This window comes from Caretta caretta, chromosome 3 (assembly GCF_965140235.1).
Source record: "Caretta caretta isolate rCarCar2 chromosome 3, rCarCar1.hap1, whole genome shotgun sequence".
In the NCBI taxonomy this organism is placed as follows: Eukaryota; Metazoa; Chordata; order Testudines; family Cheloniidae; genus Caretta; species Caretta caretta.
Window position 1 is genome coordinate 150189753 of NC_134208.1, and position 23919 is coordinate 150213671.

Genomic DNA, 23919 nt, shown 5'->3' on the forward strand with positions numbered 1-23919 from the left:
GTTCGCTCTCCCCCCCTCAGTCTCTTTCACTGGGCTGGGACAGGGGGTTGGGATGTCCCAGCTCTGGGCTGGGGCCGAGGGGTATGGAGTGTGGGAGGGGGCTCTTGGCTGAGCCTAGGGCAGGGGGTTGAGGTGCAGGAGGGGTGGGGGTGCAAGGTGTACTGGAGGGGGCTCAGGGCTGGTGCAGAGTGCAAGCTGTGGGAGTTTGGGTGTGAGAGGGTGCTCAGTACTGAGGCAGGGGGTTGGGGTGTGGGAGGGGGTGAGGGGTGCAGGAGGGGGCTTCAGGCTGGGGTAGGGGTGCAGAAGGAGGTTCAGGGTGCAGGCTCCGGCTGGGAGGTGCTTTCCTGGGGTGGCTCCCAATTGGCAGCATAGTGGGGCTAAGATAGGCTCCCTGCCTGCCCTGGCCCCGCACCGCTCCTGGAAGCAGCCTGCGGCTCCTGGGGGAGATGGGGAACAGAGGGCACTTCCTGGCCAATAGGAGCTGTGGAGTTGGCACTTGGGGCACGGGCAGCCATAGGCGCCAACTCTGTGGGTGCTCCAGGCTGGAGCACCCACGGGGAAAAATTGGTGGGTGCTCTACACCCATCGGCAGCTCGCCTCCGCCTCCTCCCGAGCGTGCCGCCGTGTCCTGCTTCTCCCCCGGCTCCGAGAGTTTGCCACGCTGGGAGGTGGGAGGAGGAGGAATGCGGCACACTCAGGGAAGAGGTGGGGCTGGGGTGGGGATTTGGGGAGGGGTCCAATAGGGGCAGGGAGGGGGTGGAGTTGGGGCCTGGGCACGAGCACCCAGCGACACCAACAAAAGTTGGCGCCTGCGTGGGCAGCGTACAGAGACCGCCTGTCTCCCACCAGGGGCCACAGGTATGTGCCGGCTGCTTCTGGAAGCAGTGTGGGCCCAAGGCAGACGGAGCCTGCCTTAGCCCCGCTACGCTGCCGGACTTTTAGCGGCATAAAATCTCCCATTTTGGTGTCAGTAGCCTCTGGGAGATAGGGCCTGATTCTGGGAGACTCTCAGTGAAACCGGGAGGGTTGGCAACCCTAGTTCCCCTCTCTGATGAACCTGGACCCTTGAGCATTGTCCACCTGGCTCCTCTCTGACTGGCCTGGCAGCTGGTGGGTCTTACTTTTCCTTTAGCCTGTTGTTCAGTTCCACCAATTTGGGGTCCTGTGCATCATATATTTATTAACTTTTGCATGCTGGGGCCCAGGTTTCTTTTGTTGTGGACAACACTTTCCATATCTCCAATGTTCAATAATAATCAGCATTGCTAACCCCAAGTCATGAATCAGACCCCAAAAAATCATGATTTAAAAAAAAAAAAAATGTTGGGGTCTTTTTCTTTGCCTTTGTCCTTGGTGACTTCACGATACCTTCATGTCTTGTTTTCAAACTTTTTTTTCCCTATTAGGACAGAAACTTATTTTTTTAAATGAAAGGTGAGATTGGGGGGAGGGATAGCTCAGTGGTTTGAGCATTGGCCTGCTAAACCCAGGGTTGTGGGTTCAATCCTTGAGGGGGCCATTTGGGTCAAAAATTGGGGATTGGTCCTGCTTTGAGCAGGGGGTTGGACTAGATGACCTCCTGAGGTCCCTTCCAATCCTGATATTCTATGATTCTCCCTTAATTCCTTGCTTCCAAGAGCTGACATTTTCAGAAAGACATCAAAATTTTGTGGGAGTTGTGATAAAATCACGAGAGTTGGCAACAGCAAATGAAGATTACAACCTGGAAAAAATCATGTTTCTGTGTCAAAATTGTATACCTACCATGTTACAGGTAATACCTCTAAGTCCCATAAAGTGAAAAGACCCGAGGACATGTTTGACCTCTGTATCGTTCCTCAGGTTGTTTGTGTACTGACAATCCTCTGTGCAAGGGGTGATAGGGCTTTCACGTGTGAAGCTCTCACCTGAATTTACCGTACTGCCGGTACAGTCCGTGGGCCTATTCTGCTGGGCTTGGGTCAGCACGCTGAGTACACACGACAGAGCCGTGGTGGCCCCGGGGGGAGAGAGCCATGTAGCTTCCTCTCATAAACATGCAATGGGGGCTGGAGATCTGCTGGTTTCCTTCCGCTCAGTTCGTGGGCATCATGGCCCAGAGGGTGAGCCCTGGAGGGTTGGGATCCACATCCTGTACCCTGGGGAGCAGGACATGTCAGCAGCCAGGCCGGGGCAGCTACGGTTTGAGCATCACTGACCCCTGCCTGCAACCTATGGCCCTAACTTGAGTCCACGCAGCAGCCAGTAACAACAGTCGCGGGGCTGGGGGAGTGAAGCGCAGAGCAGCAGCTGGACGGGCTGGGCTCGCCGCTGCAGACGCTGGCCGCCCGGGTGAATTCTGAGCACGCGCAGAACAGAGCCTGCCCCTTTAGAGTTACGGCTCTGGCATCGATTGACTGGGCTGCTGCCCCGCGCAGGCGCCGTGGGTTTGGTGCCATCTTTGTTGTGGGTACCGGAGGCAAGCGAGCGTCCTGCCGCCCGGAGTTGGATGGTGCCACCGTCCCCTTTAGCGATTGCTCCTGTCTGCTGCCGAGGCCGGACGGTGCAGGCGGGATGGCGGAGCGCGGCGGCTCCTCGCCCGCGGGGGGCTCCGGCCGGACCTGGTGCCTCAGGCGAGTGGGGATGAGCGGCCAGTGGCTCCTGCTGGAGAGCGGCGGCGAGGTGAGGCGGGGGCTGATGAGCGGGGGGAGGCGGGTGGTGGCGGGGGAGGGGCGGGATGTGGTGGGCTGGGGGGTGATGAGCAGGGGGAAGGGGTCCGTGGGCTGGTGGTGGGGGGAGGGGGCAGTGAGGTGTGGTGGGGCTGAGGGCTCCCTGGTGTTCCCCGTGTGCCCCAAAGCCACTGTTGAAAAGGGGCCGTGAGCCCTGTAGGCCAGTGATTCTCAACCTTTCCGGACTCCTGTACCCCTTGCCGGAGTCTGATTTGTCTTGTGTTCCCCCAAGTTTCATCTCACTTAAAAGCTATTCGCTTACAGAATCAGACATAAAAATACAAAAGTGTCCCAGCACACGATTACTGAAACATGGCTTACTTTCTCATTTTTACCATATAATTATGAAATAAATAGACTGGAATTTAAATATTGTACTTACGTTTCAGTGTATAGTGTATATAGAGCAATGTAAACAAGTCATTGTGTGAAATTTTATGTTGTACTAATTTCGCTAATGCTTTTTGTATAGCCTGTTGTAAAACTAGACAAATATCTAGATGAGTTGATGTAGCCCCAGGGGTATGCGTATCCCTGGTTGACTGCTGTAGAGGCAGCAGCCCTTGGGGTATGGAGCGAGGGTTGGTTGGTTTCCATTCCAGCCCTTGTCTCTTCGGTGGTGGGGGGCGTGGTCCAGGGGGTAGTGGTGAGTGCAAGCTCCTCCCACTCACTGGGGGAAGCCACCTCTGCTTTACAGGCGGAGGGTCTCTTTGCTGACTAGGGCAGAAGTGTGGAAATCTTGACAGAGTGGTGGCAGCTTCCTCAGAGTTGCTTTTTAATGGTCCTTTGAATGAGTGAAAGTCTTCTCCAGAGGTATTACAGGTCCTGCTAGGTGTTAGAGTCCTAGCAGAGAGTTTGTGACCTTTTGTTTCCTCTTGGACATCGAAAAGGCCTAAAATGTTTGCGGGTGGTGATGGAGGGGAAGCAGAATTTTTTTTCTTCAGAGGTTCAGGGAACTGGAGTGGGGGCTTTCTCAATCTTTAATTGAAGGAATGAGATGCTGAAATTCTGACAGATTCCTTCCACCCTGCTGTTTACCAGATATATATTAAACAGAATGGAACAAAAAAACCAAAATAAGGCTTTAAACAGTGAGTTAATTTCCCCTCTCAATACTAGAAAATCAGGATTAACAAGACATGTAAGAAACAGGTGAGAATCCTCTGTAAAAATGAGTCTTTCTGATCTGTGCCTTACAGAAGCTAAAAAGGGTACAATAATCAGAAATGACTAATATAAAGTAGATACCGGTTAAGTAATTTATGTGTGGAGTAGTACTCAGGGCCTTGAAAAAGACATGATCAATACTGATGTATGCATGTGTAAGTTTTCACTTCCTTGAGGATCATGTGACTTTCTGCACAATTCTGGATTGTTTGGTAAATATGTGAAATGCTGGGTTGTGTTCTTTCATAGTTTCCAAGACCAGAAGGGACCATTGTAATATAGTCTGATCTCCTGTATAACACAGGTCATAGAACTTCCCCAAAATAATTCTCCCCCTCCCCCGTTTGAGAACCTCTATGGTAGACTGAAGAGCCTATTATTAAATATTTGTTTTCCATGTAGGTACTTACAGACTGTAATCAAGTCACCCGTTTACCTTCTCTTTGTTAAACTAAATAGATTGAGCTCCTTGAGTCTATCACTATAAGTTTCAGAGTAACAGCCGTGTTAGTCTGTCTTTGCAAAAAGAAAAGGAGTACTTGTGGCACCTTAGAGACTAACCAATTTATTTGAGCATGAGCTTTCGTGAGCTACAGCTCACTTCATCGGATGCTCAAATAAATTGGTTAGTCTCTAAGGTGCCACAAGTACTCCTTTTCTTATCACTATAAGGAATCCTTTAATCATTCTTGTGTTTCTTCTGAATCCTTTCCAATTTATCAACATCCTTCTTGAATTGTGGACACGTATTCCAGCAGCAGTCATACCAGTATCAAATATAGAGGTAAAATAACCTACTTCCTGAGATTCCCGTTTATGCCACAAAAGGTCACTTTAACCCTTTTGGCCACAGCATTGCACTGAGAGCACATGTTCAGCTGACTATCCACTCTGACCTGCAAATCTTTTTGAGAATCACTGCTTCCCAGGATGAGGTCCCCCATGCTGTTAGTATGACCTACATTGTTTGTTTCTAGATGTATACCTTTACATTTAGCTGTATTAAAACACATATTGTTTGCTTGTGTGCAGTTTACCAAGCAATCCAGATTGCTCTGAATCAGGGGCCTGTCCGCTCCCCCATTTTTAGTGTCATCATTTTATCAGTGATGATTTTGTGTTTCTTCCAGGTCACTGATAAAAATGTTAAATAGCATAGGGCCAAGAACCAATCCCTGTGGGACCCCACTAGAAACACCCTTTCAATGGTGATTCTCCATTTACAATTACATTTTGAGACCTATCTGCCAACTTTTAATCCCTTTAATGTGTGCCATATTTATTTTACATTGTTCTAGTTTTTTAATCAAAATGTCATCTGTTATCAATTCTAAGTACAGTACATCAATGATGTTACCTTTATCTTGCTGCCTTTGCTATTAATTGTTGGACCACAATGGTATTTTTCATTTCTCAGCATGAACTTTCAAGTTGCATTGATGACTGTCTTTCAGCTGTGCCATACTCTTCAGGTAAATGATGACTCCTGTGAGAGTCACAGGGATTGGAGGAAATAACTAAACTGTTCAGATGCTTTGTTAAATTGACTTAGAGATTGAACAATAAAAAACTTCAGCCTCTCCCAAGTTAGAGGAACCACAACTCCTGCTCTCATTATTCAAAAGGAAAATTCTCCTCTCCAAGTGAGCCTTCAATGTCTGAACTCCAGCTCAGTAAGAGATTCTAGCTGTCTCAAGTAAGATTGGAGAGTCATACTGCTATACATCAATGTCTCTGTAGATGCTTGACCAACCTGAAGGACTTTATGCAGCTAAAGCTTCTAAGATTGTTCACTTCAGTTCTGAACAAAGAAAATGTGAGGATGCTAGCCTCACGTTTTTTCTGAAGCTTTTATCAGAGACTTTTTACTAAGCGCTTGTCTACACTAGCACTTTACAGCACTGCAACTTTCTCACTCAGGGGTGTGAAAAAACACCCCCCTGAGCACTGCAAGTTTCAGTGCTGTAACCTGCCACTATAGACAGAGCACCAGCGCTGGGAGCCATGCCCCTTGTGGAGGTGGCTTTTTTTTCAGAGCGCTGGGAGAGGCTCTGCACAAGCCACGTTGCCAGTGAAGATGTGCTCCAAGTATTCTAGCCAGAAGGCAGAAGAGGGTTGGTTGTTGGAGTACTCAGTTAAAGGAGATTTGTTATTGGTTAAATCTAGGGTGGATAAATATCAATGTTTTTTAAAAAAAAAAAATTAAAAAAAATCAGATTTTTTTAAATTTGGATTTTTTTGATAAAATGCTTTTTGACGAAAAAACCTATCTAAAGATTATAGCTCAAAGATATCTCATCATGGAATAGGGATTATAAATTCTAACTCTATAGTATGAGATAATATATTCATGTAATGTTTAAGAAAAGTTTTGTAAATGAGTTCCAATAGTTCATGGATTAGGGACCCAATCTTATGGTGTTCCACAGGCTTCTGTGTAGATTATTTAGGTTAATCTTTCTATCTACTCAATGAGACTCAGTGCTCAATCTAGAAGATACCATCACAGATGCTTAGTTTTGCGGTTCTCAGACTGTGGATTTGTGTCTCCAGAGATAACATGCTTGTTAACAGCAAAAATGTTTTTAAATAAATAATATATAGAGGTGCAAAATAACAGACCTCAACCCTATTGTCCCCCTCAGTTTGTATACACAGAGTCAATCCCTTACCTCTCTCTAAGAGTGCAAAGTTTCAAAAAGTTCAGTGAATAGAAGATTGTTGGGGCAGAATAGATCTGGACAAGGAGAAGAAGTCTGGAGATAAATGTGAGAAGGGAGGGACAGGCAGTAGAAAGAAAAGTGAAACTGTTTGAGTAGCATATTCCAGAAGTCTTGAGGTCTTTCTGAGTGTAGCCTTCATTGATTTGAGATCTACCAGACCAGTCTCTCAAGAGAAGGGCAAACCTATAATGGCAGCAGTCCATAAAAGAGACCCAGTTTGGGAATATTTTAATTAAGTTCCCCTGCCTGTGGGTAAGACAGGCATGCGTGCAAAATTCAAACAGTGCAACAAAGAAATGCAAGGCCTGGTTGCCCAAAGGAAACAACATCATGCGGAGTGTTCCTTCTCAGGAGGAAGCCGCGTTGAAGATGATGAAAGGAACATGTCTGAACATGCAGGATCTTCACCCAACAGGAATGCACTTTTATGTAGAAATCCATGATTAAATCAAGTCTTTCTGACTAGTGATTTAAATCATGATTTAAATTACATCCACCCTGGTTAAATGGACACAAATGTTCCCCACTCCTAAAACACCAGGCTTTTTCAAGGCTTCCCTCTAGCTTTTGACTCTTGGATTTAAACATGAAGTTATGTCACATTCAATAAAAGTTATAAGTAGTAACCACTTGTGTGGTTAGTGTTAAACTTACTACTTTGTACCCCAGTAGAAACTACTGTACAAAGCTAATTCATACCATGTGTTTATTTTACTGTATTTAAAATCAAAGCAGATCACTCTTTCTTTATTGTTGCTGATGGTGGCTATTAAACTGTTTTTATCTTTAGGTAACTATAGGCCGAGGATTTGGTCTCACCTACCAGCTGGTCTCAAAAACCTGCCCACTGATGATCTCTCGTTACCACTGTGTTTTCAAGCAGAATGCACAAGGCCAGTGGACAGTTACAGATAACAAGGTACTGAGATTGAAGGAGTTTTAATTGCACTGAGAGATATTGAAGATGACTTCCCATTTGGGAGCTGTGTCTTAGTAGCTGCGGGGTCATAGTTATGAAGTACAGGTAACCTTGAGTCATGCTATAATATAGTCTAACTTGGGTAAAAGACCTATGGGAACATTTGCTTCTAGTTGTGCACCCCGAATCTGGAACTTCATCCTAGCTGAGGCCCAGAATGCAGTGTGAGGCTTATTCATGTCTGACTACAAGGGATACTTCCTGCTTTTAGCTTCTTCTCTTTAATAGAGCACTTTAATGCTATCAGATAGTGAAATGCTGTGGGGAGTATTGGTCCTAAGAGCCTGTCTGTGAACTTTGTATTGCTGTGCAAAGAATAACTATGAAGGCTGGCATTCTTAAAAAGGATATTGCTCTTGCAATGTTAATTAAATGCTGGTGCCAGTTATTGTAGTGGCACAACTATAATTTAGTTTAAATAAACTAAAGTTGGAGATGGTTTTCTGATCATGAAAGTGGCTTTTGATTCCATTGGTGGACATGAAACACATCTTCATCATTTGGCTAGAGTAGAGAATTGAGATTCAAGTTCTAAAATGCCTACTATCTCATTTGCTGACAATGGCAAGTTGCTTGCCCCTTTAATTCAAGTCCCTTTCCCCACACTTTCCTTCAGGCTGGAAAATTATTAAAGTCAGGAAGCTGAGTGAAAACCAGTTAGATGTAACATTTGGAATGTTCTATAGTACATTATAAAGGATTCAGTTGTAAGGCCAAGAATAGGTGGAGGGACTAGAAGACGTACAATGAGCATTATTAAAATCTCAACCTTGTTTGTTTTGATGCACACAATACAAAGTGCATAGCCAAGACTCTAAATGCTTTGGTTATTTTCTGGGGTTTTTTTTCATATTAAAAATACAATCTCCCATCTACAAATACTAGCTCCAAGAATCCCTCCCTCCCTGAGAGCCAGGAAAAGAGGTGGGCTCTACAGCATGCCCTAATAGTCAACAGATTCCAGTTATTTTGGAGGTGAAATGCAGTGAGAGGAGTAAATTTTAAATGGAAAGATCCCTCATGCCCTATCAGCAGCCCTCTGTCTCCTGCACACAGCCCCAAGTAGCAGCGGTGTTGTACTTTGAATAGAAGATTAGTTACTACAGTCCTTGCAGAGTGACTTGTGTGCACCCACTGGAGACAGTAAGGGAGAGGAGATGTGCTGACCCCAATCATCTGTTCATATGCACCTTCTCACCATTTTAGCTGTAGTTCTCCTTCCACAGAAGTAAATTTCACACTTTTCTTGGAAGGAAAAATAGAGACGAGAAATAGGCTAGATCCCTATAAAAGTAAACTAAAAATAAAAGGTATTAACTTTTTCTTTCCTATACTTGAGACCTTCTGTTTTTACATTTGCTGTTTAAAATTCTTCCGGGTAAACAATGTGTTGTCTGTGATGGCAGCTCCACCTCTGTTTTTTTTGTCCACAAAGGCAAGAAAATACACGGTGAAGGATCAAAGCTCCAGTTTCTGTTCTGGGGCTAGGGTAACTGAGAGCTTCTAGATGATCTGGATGTTGAGGTTGTATATCTAACTGCATTGTGATGCTTCACTTTGTTCTCTCTCAATAGTTTCTCAGTCAGAGGGCATTCTTTAACTATGCTCATTCTATTTCTGAGAGTGTTGAAATGCACCCATTAGCTGGCTTGTAGTAGATCAGAGTAGAAAAGGCCTTGCTGAGTCCTGCAGTCAGTTGCCTTGAAATATTTGTACAATACTGCACTACTGATCTCCAAATTTTCCTACAAGTTAGGGCTGGAAGAGACCTTCTAAATCTGTGGTGTCCAATCTTTCTGGGGGGTACCAGTCATCCACAGCAATACCATTGGCTATACCAACCTCTCTTTCATTGGGGCAACAGAGGTTCCTTGTTAAGCTAGGTAGAGGTGTCTACCATACCAGTCATGTAAATCTGAAGTTCTGGTCCTGAAGTATATAGCAGTGGTTGGAAACCATTGTGCTAAGTCATCAAATGTTACCAGTGATGAGCTGCCAAAATCTTAACAAAGGGTGGCCTCCTCACCCCACGAGGGGGTCATGGCCCGCTCCCGCCCCCATCCAATCCCCATGTTCCTTGACACCCCCCCTTCCCCGGGACCCCTCCCTTATCCAGCCCCCTCCCCTGTCCACTGACTGCCCCTGGAACTGGGCAGGAGAGTCTCGTGGGCCACCGAAGTGGGTGCCCACCCCACCCCGCCCCTAAGAGCCAGAGGGACCTGCTGGGGGGCGAGGTGGGGAGTTCCGGCGGTGCTTACCTGGGGCAGGTCCTGGGAAGCATCTGGCAGGGGCAGCTCCCAGGAAGCATCTGGCAGGTCCCTCTGGCTCCTAGGAGCGGGGTAGCGTAGCGAGGGGGGGAGCAGCGGGAGCGGCCGCTCCCCCCACTGATCACATCAAAAGTGGCGCCTTAGGTGCCAACTCTGTGGGTGCTCCAGGGCTGGTGGGTGCAGAGCACCCACTGGCAGCTCCCTGCCCCGCGCCCGGCCCTAGGACACCTCCGCTCTGCCTCTGCCCCTGAGTTACGCTCTGCCCACCCCCACCCGGCTTCCCGTGAATCAGCTGTTCTCACGGGAAGCCTGGGAGGGCTGAGAAGCAAGCGGCGGCTTTGCACTCAGGCCGAGGGAGGTGGAGGTGAGCTGGGGCAGGGAGCGGTTCCCCTGCGCTCCTCCCCCCCCCCCCTGCCCGGTTACCTGCTGCTGCGCAGGCAGCCCTCCTCGCACCCCCTCCCCCCGCCCCAGCGCACCTCCACTGCTCCTCCTTGGGCCTGAGTGCGAAGCCGCCACCTGCTTCTCAGCCCTCCCAGACTTTCCGCACGAACAGCTGACTTGCGGGAAGCCAGGGGCGGGGAAGCAGAGTGGGGTGGAGCGTAACTTGGGGGCGGAGCGGAGGTGAGCTGGGGCTGGTGGCGGGGAGGGGAGCTGCCAGTGGGTGCTCTGCACCCACCAAATTTTCCCCGTGGGTGCTCCAGCCCCGGAGCACCCACGGAGTCGGCACCTAAGGTACCACTTTTGATGTGATCAGTGGGGAGAGTGGCCGGTTGTTAAATTTAGAAGCCCTTTTAGAACCGATTGACCCTTGCTGGACAACCAGTCCTAAAAGGGCTTCTAAATTTAACAACCGATTCCAGCGAACCGGTGCGAACCGGCTCCAGCTCACCACTGAATGTAACCCCTTGCTGCACCTGCTGCATGTTATCATCTCTACTGTTCCCTCAAGCTTGTTATCATATTTCTTTGGGATACTTCCATTGCTGATGACACTACAGTCTGTACTGAGCACAATTCAATTCTCAACTTGTTCTTATTGTTAAGAAGTTTTTCCTCTCTTGGTGTCTAATCTAACATAGCCCTCTTTTTAGTATAAAACCATTGCTATGTTATACATCTTCTGGTATGTCTTCTCTTTCCTTTTGTGTTTCTCTACTTTTGTACAGAGCTGGTTTACGTTTTCCCCTCTGCTTTCTTTTTGTATAAATTTAGTCCCTTTAACCGTCTTTCTTTGTAGCCTGTTCTTGAACTCTTTGGTGACATGCCCAAATAAGTGTTCTTGACAAATCATTCCCAGTGTGTCATTGATCTCTGTTGCAGAGTCTTTCCTAGGGGCTAGCTCAAGCATTTCCCATTAAGCTTCAGACCATTGTTTCTTCTTTAAACCACCATAGATAGTTCCTTCCTTTTCTTCCATGTGGTTGCCTAAATCAATTTTATTCTTAAGAGTTGTAGAAGAAAACCCTTACTAGTGGTATAACTAAATTTCTCTCTCTCACACGTACACACGAAAAAGAGACACTGACTCAGTTGTTTGGGTAGTGCAAAAGCTAGTTAGACAATTTGTTGAATCGTCTTTGAAATATTCTTTCTGAAAAGGTAGGCTTTGTTTGCAGCAACCAAATATAACTTGTGGAGGAGTTAACTTAAATGTACATTGATAAGTTTTGTTTCAGAGTAGCAGCTGTGTTAGTCTGTATCCGCAAAAAGAACAGGAGAACTTGTGGCACTGTAGAGACTAACAAATTTAGAGCATAAGCTTTTGTGAGCTGGGTCATTACACATATCGAATCTATTTCCTTAAGTTAAATATCCTCACACCTTCTTGTCAACTGTCTAAATGGGCCATCTTGATTATCACTACAAAAGTTTTTTTTTCTCCTGCTGATAATAGCTCATCTTAACTAATTAGCCTCTCACAGTTTGCATGGTAACTTCCAACTTATCTGTCTATTTATCTTACTATATGTTCCATTCTGTGCATCCGATGAAGTGAGCTGTAGCTCATGAAAGCTTATGTTCTAATAAATTTGTTAGTCTCTAAGGTGCCACAAGTACTCCTGATAAGTTTTGCTGATTTCTGTTTGTTTTCAGAGTTTAAATGGTGTTTGGTTGAATAAGGAACGTCTTGATCCTTCAAAGGCCTATCCAATAGGTGAAGGAGATCATATTCAACTAGGAGTGCCTTTGGATAACAAAGAAACTGCTGAATATGAATATGAAGTGATTAAGGAAGAATGGGAGAAAGTTAGTCCATTTTTAGCCCCGAGGAATGACCAACTGATGGGGAAACCTAAGGGTGCAAGAACTAAACGTAAACTTAGTTTGGAGGAATCAGAGGCATCTGGAGTAGAAGGCCCTTCGAATTCAAGATCTAAAAGGGACAGAGTGTCCAGCGATAGTGAACCTTTGGGTATTTCATGGGGGAGGGCAGAACTGGCCAAACAGCCAACAGAAAACATGGATGTCAAGCTACCTTCTCCTGGACCAAGCATGGAGGAGGATAAAGCTACAGTGTATTGTAATCCTATGAACTCTGAGAAAGCTATATCTCTTAGCCATAAGGACCAGAAAGCCTCTAGCCTGGCACAGTCTTGGACTGGTTTGGAAATGCTGAGGAAAACCCTGGGAAATATAATGAGGCTGAAAGTCAAGGTGGACGAGAAGCAGACAGCTGTTTTGAGTGTGAAGAAGAGCAGGAAGTCTGGCCAAAAAGAGATCAGGGTGATGGAGCAGGAGCTGCAGGAATTGCAGGACGAGTTGTGCACTGAACAGGAACATCAGCAGCAGAGGGTGCAACAACTGGAGAAGATATTCTATGAGGAGCAGCAGCTTCTGGAGGTATGCACATTTGTATGGAAATTATCATCCATTCCAAAGTATGCCAAACATACAGACCTAGAGAATGGGTAGAAACAAGAGGGGCTTGACTAGGCAAGAGATTAGTAATGGGGTTTAACCTCAAAGGCAGGTTCAGCACAAATTGATAGTAAAAAGCATTATTGCCATTTGAAAGCTGAATAGTCTGTGTGAAATGAATATTGTTTCTGTGTTCTCCCTTGTGGTTGTAGAGAGGACAAGGACTGAATGGGTCGTTGAGACTGAACTCCTCTTCTACCTCTAGACATAGGTTACCAGGTCAAGACTGAGTTGCATTGGAAGCCCCTTCCCATTCAAGCAGGAGAATCAGTGGGCACTGCTATTCCATTGATCCAGATTGCCCTTCCTGCATTTTATTCATTAGACAATTTCCTTACCTGTAAATACGGTTTCCTTCACAAAGTGCTCAATCTGGAAGTTTTACAGGCCTGTATACATTCATGCAGATAAGTAACTAGCTGTCAGATTTAAAAAAAAAAAAAAAAGTTTTGGTCTCTGTCTCTCTGTACTTGAGTTTGTTAACAAGTATGTTTGAAAGCAAGAGAGAATCCAACTGAAAGTGGATTGGTCATTCTGCCTAGTAACTGGGAACACCCAGGAAAACCTATTGGTCCAGATAATTGAACATTTCATTGTAGAACCCTTGCATACAGGAAGACAGATGATTCTCTCTCTCTTCCCATGCTGGAGGAGGGATCCAAAGCTGAGGTGGGAGTTGTCTATAGTAATTAATCTCTTTAGATGTTCCCAAATGGAGTTAAAACATTTCCATTTCCCCACTCACAGCCTGTTACTTCCCTTTCTCTGCCTTATGAACATTTTAGTCCCATTAAAGCTAAAATAACTTGGAGATGTTTCAGATATTTAATACCGAAGGATATTGTCTACAAAGAGTTATAATGTGTGAGTTTAAATGGCTCTGATCATTCAAGAGCCTGGGAAGCACTGAATGTGATATATTTCTTAGGTTTGCTTTACACTGGCGACACTTCCTTAATTAATCTGTTTCGAACATGAGAGAAACTCCTGTTTTCTCTCTTCTCCCTGTTCCTCTAGCCCAGGGGTCTCAAACACATGGCGGCTCGTAGAGTTATTTGCTGCGGTCCGCCAAGCTCCCAACCCCATCCCCCCGGTGTTTTTTCCTGTGGCCGCCAAGCTCCCCTCACCCCCCGCCCCCAGCGCGTCGGGTCCCTGCTCCTCCACCTACCTCCAGGCACTTAGCGCTTTCCATGAGGGAGGGGGAGGAGCCGGGAGCTGCGTGCTCAGGGGAGGAGGCGGAGAAGAGGCAGGGCAGGGGCAGGGATTTGGGGAAGGGGTTGGAATAGGGGCAGGGAAGAGGTGGCAAGAGGCAGGGCCTCATGGAAGGGGTGTAGTGCTGGTGGGGCCGGGGGCAGAGGGGTGGGCTTTTATATCTTTGTATGAAAAAGTGTCAGTGATGTGGCCCTTGGGCCAATGTACTAGTCCTCATGTGGCCCTCATGGTGATTTGAGTTTGAGATCCCTGCTCTAGCCCAAAGGTAGTCAATTGGCAGACTGTGGGCCAAAGCCGGACTGCCAGACACTTTTGAATGGACCCCAAAATCTTTTTATTTACTTATCTTTTTTTTAAATTATTTTTATTATTATTATTTTTCTCTGGAGTCTGGACCGTGACCATATCTTGACAAAAATAATTAACTAGCTGTTCCTGACCTCTTTATATTGCTTAGTTTGGTTCCATAATTGTTTTTCTTCCTCCCAGCAAAACTCTCCTTTTGTGTCTTATTTTTTCAGGGAGTGAAGAAGCAGCAAGGGGAAGAGAATCTGAAGGAGCAACTGGCCCAGGTTCTGCAGGAGGTAATTTACTACAAAGCTAGGTGTGGTCCAGCTGTGTAATGTGGGGAATGCCTAAACTTTGCCTGCTATTCCGGCAACTGGCCAGGAGCCCTAGGACTGTCCCTCAGGAACAGATTGCAGCTGCTTTTCGTCTCTGTGATATCGGTGACAAGTTCCACACTCCATGATAATTGGCAAACAGAAATACTGTGGAAAAAGAGCAAAAATACACTAAATACAATCTAAAAGCTTTAGGTAGCTTCAATGAATATTTAACTTCTCAGTTGGCTGAACCTTTGCTAACTGGCTTTTTATAAGCTAGCTGTCACATCTCTAGCTGCTGCTTTCTTTTTTCTAAATCAGCTTTTATTGGCACATGTCATGGTATTTCCATGCAGTGTTGTTGTAGGATATTAGACAGGCAAATTGGCTGAGGTAATATCTTTTATTGGACCAACTTCTGTTGGTGAGAGACAAGGTTTTGTGCTACACAGAGTTCTTCAGGTCTGGGAAAGGTATTAAGGCTTGGTCTATACTACAGAGTTAGGTCGACATAAGCTACCTTATGTCGACCTAACTATGTCAGGCTATGTCTTCACTGGCAAGTTTTTGTGCCCCCTCCATTCTCCCCTTCAGTCGCTGGAAAAGCTCCGGGTGAGGATGCGCACCACTGACACAGGGAGGGTAGTGTGGACATCAGCCACCGCAGTAATTACTGTGGTGGCTGTAAGTTGACCTAACATACCTTGATTTAAGATTGTAGTGTAGACGTGCCTGAGAGTGTCACAGCTAAATACAAGATGAACAGATAGTTTAGCATAAGTAGTTAGCACATATTTGATGGGACCATTCAAGGTGAAGTGGCCCATTAACACCCCTTTAGTCATAGGACAAAAAGTGAGATTAGTGGGTTACAGATTGTTGTTATAAACCATCAGTCCAGTGTCTTTATTAAGGGGTTTAGGTTTATTTATATTTATACTTATATTTATATTTTTTCTAGAATGACTAAAATAAAAGAACTTTGTTCATCTGTTTTTGTGTTTAAATACCAAAGTAAATTAATGTGAATGGGACAGCTCTTGTGTCTCCATTGCTCCTTGTCCTGGGATCTAAGCAGGCAGCACCATCTGCTCCTCCCTGAAAGGATCCCAGATTTTTTGTTAGGCTCAGAGCCTAATTAGGTTAAGGCCTAGTCTACATTAGAAGCGCTACTTAGGCGCCGCTGCAGTGCGTCTGGTGAAGATCCTCTTTGCCGATGGGAGAGCTCTCCTGTCAGCATAACAACTCCACCTCTGCGACAGGCGGTAGCTATATTGGTGGGAGAAGCTCTCCGGCCAGCATAGCGCTGTCCACACCAGCTGTTGGATGTGGTTTATTCACATCTCTGAGCGACATAAGTTATACAGAAGTAAGTGTTAGTGTAGACAAGGCCTAAGGTATGGATAAGAAGCTAACTAGGGCTATCCTGGTTACCCTCAGCCCAAGGAGACACTCCCACTGGGAGCTGGAAAACCCTGGAACCTCTTGGGATTTAACCCCAAATTCTTATGTCACTACCTGATAAGATAAGAACGGCCATACTGGGTCAGACCAAAGGTCCATCTAGCCCAGTATCCTGTCTTCCAACAGTGGCCAATGCCAGGTGACCCAGAGGGAATGAACAGAATAGGTGGTAATCAAGTGATCCATCCCCTGTCACGCATTCCCAGCTTCTGGCAAACGGAGGCTAGGGACACCATTCCTGCACATCCTGGTGTAGTGAGGCACAACTGGGGTATGATTTATATCTCCCCAGAAATGTACTTCTGATAAACTGGGTTTGTATTTTCTGACCTATACTGAATCCAGTGACTAACCCATCTATTGATGTATTACATAAGGGTATTACCCTTTTTAACTGAGAGTCTGTTTACTTAGTGCTTGAGTTTTTTCCAGTTGTGCGTTACCGTGTGGCGTACATTTTACTTGCTTATAGAAGACTGATCCTTTTGATTCCTCATCTAAAGAAGTAATTGGAGTCCTTAAGCCCCTAGGAGTTGGGCTCATGTTGCACTGATGCAGTAAAAAATTGGCAAAAATCTGTGAGTGATCAGGATGGTAGGGAGCATGTACGTTTCATTGGGGCAAGTTATGAGAATCTCTCTGGATTTATATTTTCACAGCATCGTGCCCTGATGGATGAGCTGAGCCGTAGCAAGAAGGATTTTGAAGAGATCATTCAAGCAAAGAATAAAGAGTTGGAAGCGACTAAGGTACTGAACTGAAATTGATTTTTCTGTTACGTTCATTAGAGCAGCACAATTTGCTGCCATGGAGGAAACAGGTTCTTCAGTACTTTCCTTAGAGCTTCCGATTGCCTGGAGCAGTGGAAGTCTTGTATACTGAGGAGGTGACTGGCTTGCTTTCCGGATGACAGGAAAAGATGCCTTGTTTTGACAGTCCCCTACATGGAGTGGCACTGTGAATAGGCATTAGTGGAGGAAGCTCAAACCCAAAGAGAGAGTGCAGAGCAGAGAAACGTGGCACAATGTGCAGGAGCAGTGGCCCAATCTTCCCTCCCTCAAAAAAAGCCCTACCGAACTGAGTGAGTTTGAAAACTAGTGTTTCACTTTCTGTTAAAGTTCATACAACTAAAACTGCATCGAGCTTCTATCTGGGACTGAAAACAGCAAAGGAATTGACTGAATTAAGGCATGTCTCCTCCTGCACTAGGGCATAATGGAAAGCAATCGAGACAGCTCTCTATTGTGCCTACTCTAGGAGGACATGGCATCTCCCATCTTTGGCATCTCCCATTTCCTTTGACTTTCGGTTCCTTCAGAACCTTAAAATTGTTTTAAATGTAGCTTTGGTTGTGACTTTCTCCATTTTACTTAGGAAGTAGACCAGATGCCTAGTATACCTTGGTGACTAGCAACCTGTTACATTTCACTCTACATCACTTTATGAGACCAAGGAAGCATCTTAAATTCCCAAGCTTCTGCTTGTTTTTTTGCACTCCTCCATTTGAACCGTTTTGGCTGAACAGATACTTTCTATTCCTGTTGCTACAATAGTTCTTCTGACCTTAGACCTTTTATGCCAAGTTCATCCTGCGGTGAATTTTTGCTTCAAGGAAATATCCTTTAAGTAGTTAGGAAAGATCTGGAAGATATTCTGGAAAGCCTGACTCAGCTTGTACCTTCTTCACAAAAGTAGGATGTCAGTAATTGTTGAAACTATGTATTGTAACAACTATCTCGGCAGTGTTTGGGATTGTTCTCTGTACTGCTGTGGTTGCTGATTTGAAACCCCTTTCTTCTCCTCTCCATATAGAAAGAATGCAGACCTGAAACAAGAAAACCCTGGGATTGTGTGCTGTATCTGTCTCTTTCCTCCACTGCTCCTGCACCCCATCTCCTGCCCTTATTTAGTAAACCCTTTGCTCCTCAGCAGGTGACCATGTGTGTCTTCCTTACAGGAGGAGAAGGAGAAGGCGAGAGCGCAAAAGGAGGAGGTTTTGAGTCAGATGAATGATGTACTGGAGAATGAGCTGCAGTGTACAATCTGTTCTGAACACTTTATTGAGGTACAGTAACTGACATGGCTTTGTTCAGAAGGGAAAGGATTTAAGAAGCTTTTATTTTCAAAAGTCAAAGCAAAGTTTTTGTTGTTGTTGTTGTTGTTGTTTTTAAGTTTCTTCCCTTTAGATCTAGGAAATTATTCACACTGACCCAGATTTTTGTGTTTTGCTCCCCTTGCTGAGTATTGTCACTTTCTATTGTCAGTTATACCTACCCAATTACATTGAATTAACTGGGGTTGCATGGCTATAACTAAGGGTAGAATTTGACTCCCCTTCAGTAATCCTAGAAGGGACACTCAACTCAGATTAGGCCTGAAATGTAGGCTATTAAAGCATGAATAGAAATGTTTATTTTCATTTCAGTGGGTCATTTAGAAATTCCTTCTTAGCAGTTGAAACCTGAACACAATGACCTTGTTCTAGTGTCTGAGAATCAGAAAATTAAACTCCATCTAGTTTCACTATGGAGTGGTGCCTCAGGAAATATGCTTTAAATTGAAAGCATGGTCTAGTGTTTAAGGCTCAGGACTGGAATTTTGAAGTTCTTGGTTCTCTTCTGAGTGCGCCACAGATTTGCTGTAATCTTGGGTGAGTTACTTCATTTACCAGTTTTTCCATCTGAAAAATAGGGATAATCTTTACGTACCTTGTCTTGTAAGGATTGGTGGTTTCATAAGTACTGTGTGATCCTTAGACAGCAGGTACTAAAGAAGGGCACTAATATTTTCTCTAAGAGGAAATGCCCATATGATGTTTTGCTAGTTTCACAGGATTTTTTTTTTTATCCCAATCTCAGTGCTCTGATGGTGTTCTTCCTCTTGACCTCCACAGGCTGTCACTCTGAACTGTGCACACAGCTTCTGCTCCTACTGCATCAATGAATGGATGAAACGTAAAGTGGAGTGTCCCATCTGCAGGCGGGAGATACAATCCAAGACGCGCTCCCTGGTTCTGGACAACTGCATTGACAGGATGGTAGAAAACTTGAACTTGGAGATGAAGGAGCACCGCCTGGCTCTCATCCGAGAGCGCAAAGGTGAGAGGTGGGTGGATGAGGTGTGACAAATGCTGTCTCTGTCTCCGTGTCTTTAACAGAACTTCCTTTGGCACTTGTATACCACAGGAATGCACTAGGAATGCACAGAGTCCTGGGAATGAACCTTTATTCCTGTATGAGGTTACGGCTGTGTCAATATTTCCAGTAGATTTTTCAGAGGTTAGGATGGGAAATCATTTCAGAATATGTTACATAGCCAGATTGTTGCATTGTAAAATAGTTTGAGGAACTTTCTAGAGACTATATCGTATGAACCGTACTAATCAGGGAAGTGGGAAGACTTCACTACCTGAGGCTAAGCAGTATTAGTTTATTTGGTGATATTTTTAGTAAACTATCATTGCTCAGAGCAGGTCTTGAAAAATCTACCAAGTGACTTCTAGACAGTGGGTTAAACCTACTGGCTATAGGTCAATATGAAAGCTGAGTGGTGGGAGGGCTGGTAGGCAAGTTCCACGGGCAACATGCCAGGGAGAAGCGTGGCACCAGCACACAGTTACTGGATATTGTTTTCTAATCTGCTTTTTTAGAGGAGTAATTTATAGTTGGCATTGGATGGGAGACCGCTGAAGATAACTGGAGTGCTGCATGTAGTGTTGCTGATTCAGCAGGTCTCACTCTTCCCTCTGAGTCAATATTGAATTTAGTGCCTCAGCATGATTGAGGCACAAAACCATGGTTCTGTCCACTTGTCATTAAAACAAGACTAGTAAGGGTGTGAAGCTTGATATCCTGCCAAAATTCCAATGTGGGTAACACCATTCTACATCCCTGTTTCAAATCTCTTTCTAGAACACCCATCACTACTATCTAGGTGCTGAAATACAGAATTTATTCTCCACTGCTCTTCCTAAAAATGGTTGTTGCTGTGTGCTGTTAAATCACTACTTGGTTCCCCTTTAGAGGTGGGTGCATGATCCCTTTTATGTATAATGTGTACAGCTCTTTGGGATCCATCCTAACGAAAGGTGCTTTTGAAATATTTCAGATCCTCCTTGGTGAAACAGAATGACATCACTAAACATTGTCAATGCTAACCTGAAAAAAACCACCTTTAGCCAAATCAGTCTGATTCCCTCAGAAAATGCTGCACTGCTCAGAGGCTTTCCAGCACTGCTTCATGGATTGCTTTCATCTCTGCAGAACTGACTCTGCTCAGGTGTAATAGCCTAATATGCACATACTCTGTAGAGTACACCAAAGCAGCATTGAAGTGTCTTGTCGTGGAGTTAACGGTGACCAGATGAAATGGTGTCTTTATGGGAATCCACTTCATTCTCATGTACAGGAAATCAGTGGTTCTCAAACATTTTATCCTTTCCTCAGGCCCCAACTTCATGTGAGCCCGATACAGTGTTTAACTATTAATTGAATACTACCGCAAAGAAAGCATTATAATAGCCATTATTTTGACACATTTCAGTGAGATGGATGAGCTTGTTTCTATGCAGTGGTGGAAAGATTGACTGAAACTGGAATGAGCTCCAGTTATACATGGATTCCAGAAGGGAACTGGCTGGGAGACAGGCTCAACAGGGAATGATTAGTTATATTTCAATAGTACCTAGGAACTCCAGTCAAAGATTAGGGCCTCTGCAAACAAGTAACAGCAGACAATCCCTGCCTCAGCAGGCCCATAGTTTCCAGAGGCTTGAATGGAGTCATTGTTGTCCTCCGAAGTCTTTTGCTCCTTGATGCCCCTCTCTGACTTTGTTCCTTTTCACCCTCCTTACTGATAAGGCCCTGAGGTAGCCAGCTGCTGCAATCTCCTCTGGTGACTCCACATTGATTGGTACCAACAAGGGAGCATTTGGTTGGGTACCAACAGGGAGAGCATTAACAAGAGGTGAAGAGAATGTCTCCTTGCCCTCAGTGCTATTCCTGCAGCCCTGTTGGAACTGGAATACGCATACAAGAAATCAAAGAAAATCCCATTCATGTTGTTTTTTCAAGATTATAAATAGAAAAGACAAGCCCCACCCAGATGGTCTCCAGACCTACAGCTTGAAAAACTTGCTGTAAAGCGTACGGTGTGGCAGTAAGAGGAGGTACTAAAGTTTCAAAGAGAATTCTAGCAATTAGCACTGACTGTAATCTAGCCACCAGCTAACTACAGTATCTGTGTATGTTTTGAATGCAGAGAAACAGGATGTCTTAGTGAACCCAGCCACGGACAGTGAGAGCAGTATCATTTCTTCTATCTATTCCATCTTGTCGATGAGCAGTTATGACAGTGATGACTTTGAGGAGGACTCTGACTACGATGATATCTATGATATCTATGGTATCTGAACTCCCATATCACAGATTGGATTGCCTGTGAGCCATGCAGAATCAACCCAAGTGTGCTTGGATCTACTGCTGTCAGAGGTGAATGGACTGGATGTTTGGAAAGATAGGCGTTGAACAGCCTGGAATTCGAGCTGCAGACGAAGAGTGCTTATCAGAGCACTGTTTTTGTTTTTAAATGAATGTATAATTTCTTGCCCTCTAAAGCATACAAACTGGAATTGTGGGGGTAAACTAATGCGTGTCATGCTAAGTATGTTTACATACAAACTTTGATTTCCATGATCACTTGTGACCTGATCAGTAGAATAACGTCCTGGTTTCCCTGCATGCTCCGCTGCTTGTCTGCTGGGTTGAATTACACCTATTCAAATGTTTGTCTGTTTCCTTTATTTCAGCTAGTGGAGAGAATGGATAGATATTTGAGCAGGCCTGCCATTCCATCCAGCAGATAGCAGAGGTACACCTAACACACCAGTACAGTGCCAGTTTAATATGGGTTTTCCTTGTGTGATTTTACATGATCGCTTGACTCATGCTTGTCTTTGTGTCGTTAAGCGGTAACACTTGGCTGACTGTACCTGTACCGTCCTTGGATCCTAGAGTGCTCAGTTCATTGTAGGTTGGGGTGCTGGGTCTCTGACTGCTCTACTGCTGTCACTTATTTTCTGTTAGGTAGAGATGGAGAAGACTGAATTACCCAAGTGTTGGCCTTAACCACTGCTGTACTCTTGCTCGCAAAGCATCTTAGTCATTCTCTTTCCAGGCCTTTTCCTGCTTAAAGGAGGCGGGAAATGAGCACATCTAGGAACAATAACTTAAAAAACCTAGTCAGTCCCTGTCGGAAGCGGAGATAACTTTTATCTCTTCAGAAGTGCTGCTGCTATTTGAGTTAATGGAATGTCCGGTGGTCCTGGTGGGGAGGTAGCATCTGTGGCAAAACACAAGGCAAGAAGGGGGAAAGTACTGTATCTACATATTTTTACTGTTTACAAAATGTTGCTGTTCAGCTGGGACATAACACTAGCCTTGCAGCAAAGAAAATCCTCACTGAAGAGCTGGTGAACAAATCTTGCCTCGTTTTTGCAAGCACCTGACTGTGAAGTTCTGTTTTCATTGGCCTATATACTTGAGTTAGTTTTGTTAGCTGAAAGGTACTGTTTGAGTGTGTGAGAGAAAAAAAACACATTTATCTGTAGTAGTATTTCTCTATCCATGTGTACGTATGTACCCGTTTCTGTATTTCTCCTGCTTCAAAGAAGAGAAATGTGAACCCACTTCTGCTGTTCTGCCTGTCACACCCAGAGACACAAACTTCATTCTGCTAATTACTTTTGACTTTAATGATAAAAACGGGTCCTGATCTCGTTTTTATAGATCTGGTTGCTTAACGTTAAAAACATTTTCCCTTCTGATAGTCATACCAGCCTTAGCATTTTACTGTTTTTATGAAGTTATTCCAAAAGACTCGTTCATTCAGGGAGTTGTATGATAAATCACACAGACCATTGTGCCCTGCATTTGTTGGGGCAGATAAGCCAACAATTTAATATAGTTAAAACACACAGCACCCTAACCCTGGGGATGTAGTATTTCTTAATTTAAACTATCCTGTGCTAAAGAAAAGACTCACTGCAGGAATGTGTGAAGGGTGCTGCCATTCCATGAGGCAAGTGTGTCCTCCTGACATGATTTGTGTGATCAGGATTGTAACAGGGACAAAATGTCTGATCTAGGAACCAAGGTGCAGGTAACTATCACCCTCCTTAAACTTCAGTATAAGGTTTCTCTCCTGCTGTGGAGGAGCCAACACTACCTTGAGGTTTTCTGCTCTCCTGTGCTCTTGACATTCAGTTCCTACATGCATATTCTCTTTAGAAGTGCTAGTCACTTGCGGGGGAGGAGTGTCGATAGAGGATTGGGAATGGTTGACACTAACCCAGGTCTCTCTGTGGAAGAAGGGGATCTGTTTCCATCTAACATGGGATAAACTCTCGGGAGCCCAAGGATTACAGATTTCTTCTATCTGATGTATTTTGCCATGTTGCTGTATTATTCTTTCTGCCTGTTTTATTTTTACTAAATATATTTATTTTGCTTCTTTGCTATTTCTGTCATTGTCTAATTATACCTGTTCCAAAACTTAAGTCAAAGAAATTAATTTCTCAGGGTGTCTGTGGGTGGTTTCTATTCTTCCCTAAAGCCAGTTAAAACCGCAATGCAAGGAGGACTAGGATTAATGAAATCTGCTCACCTTCCAATACTGTCAGTAGTAGGTGCATTGGGTGTAGATGAGATGATGTGATAGACCAGGGCATTGCTCACCTGCATGTACCCTTTATCAACAAAATAGCCCTTCACAACTGTAAATTTCCCCCCTTTAAAATTAAATGTGCTCTTTGCAAGGAGCAGAATAGCAGAAACACACTGAGGACAGACTATCCAAGGAACAACCATGTGAAAAGTG

The 23919-nt window shown here is 44.8% G+C and overlaps 1 protein-coding gene across 7 annotated transcripts; it reads left to right on the forward strand.

The window, feature by feature from the left end:
* The first annotated feature begins 2500 nt into the window (after window positions 1-2500).
* On the forward strand, window positions 2501-23560 carry RNF8 (ring finger protein 8). 7 transcript variants are annotated; one of them, XR_007355704.2, is made up of 10 exons: window positions 2501-2661; window positions 7389-7517; window positions 11939-12685; window positions 14497-14559; window positions 16704-16793; window positions 18002-18109; window positions 18938-19142; window positions 19956-20068; window positions 20152-21211; window positions 21304-21428. XR_007355704.2 is itself a non-coding variant. In XM_048843504.2 (9 exons), exons 2-9 carry the CDS (start codon window positions 5294-5296, stop codon window positions 21453-21455), a joined length of 1548 nt encoding a protein of 515 aa, XP_048699461.1. In that variant the 5' UTR covers window positions 2532-2661; window position 5293; the 3' UTR covers window positions 21456-23560. The 7 variants fall into 7 exon arrangements, 4 of the variants coding, with proteins under 4 accessions (XP_074983127.1, XP_048699462.1, XP_048699460.1 ...); XR_007355703.2 differs by lacking the exon at window positions 19956-20068 and having other exon boundaries at window positions 18938-19149; XR_007355705.2 differs by lacking the exon at window positions 19956-20068 and having other exon boundaries at window positions 2502-2661.
* The last annotated feature ends 359 nt before the right edge of the window (window positions 23561-23919 follow it).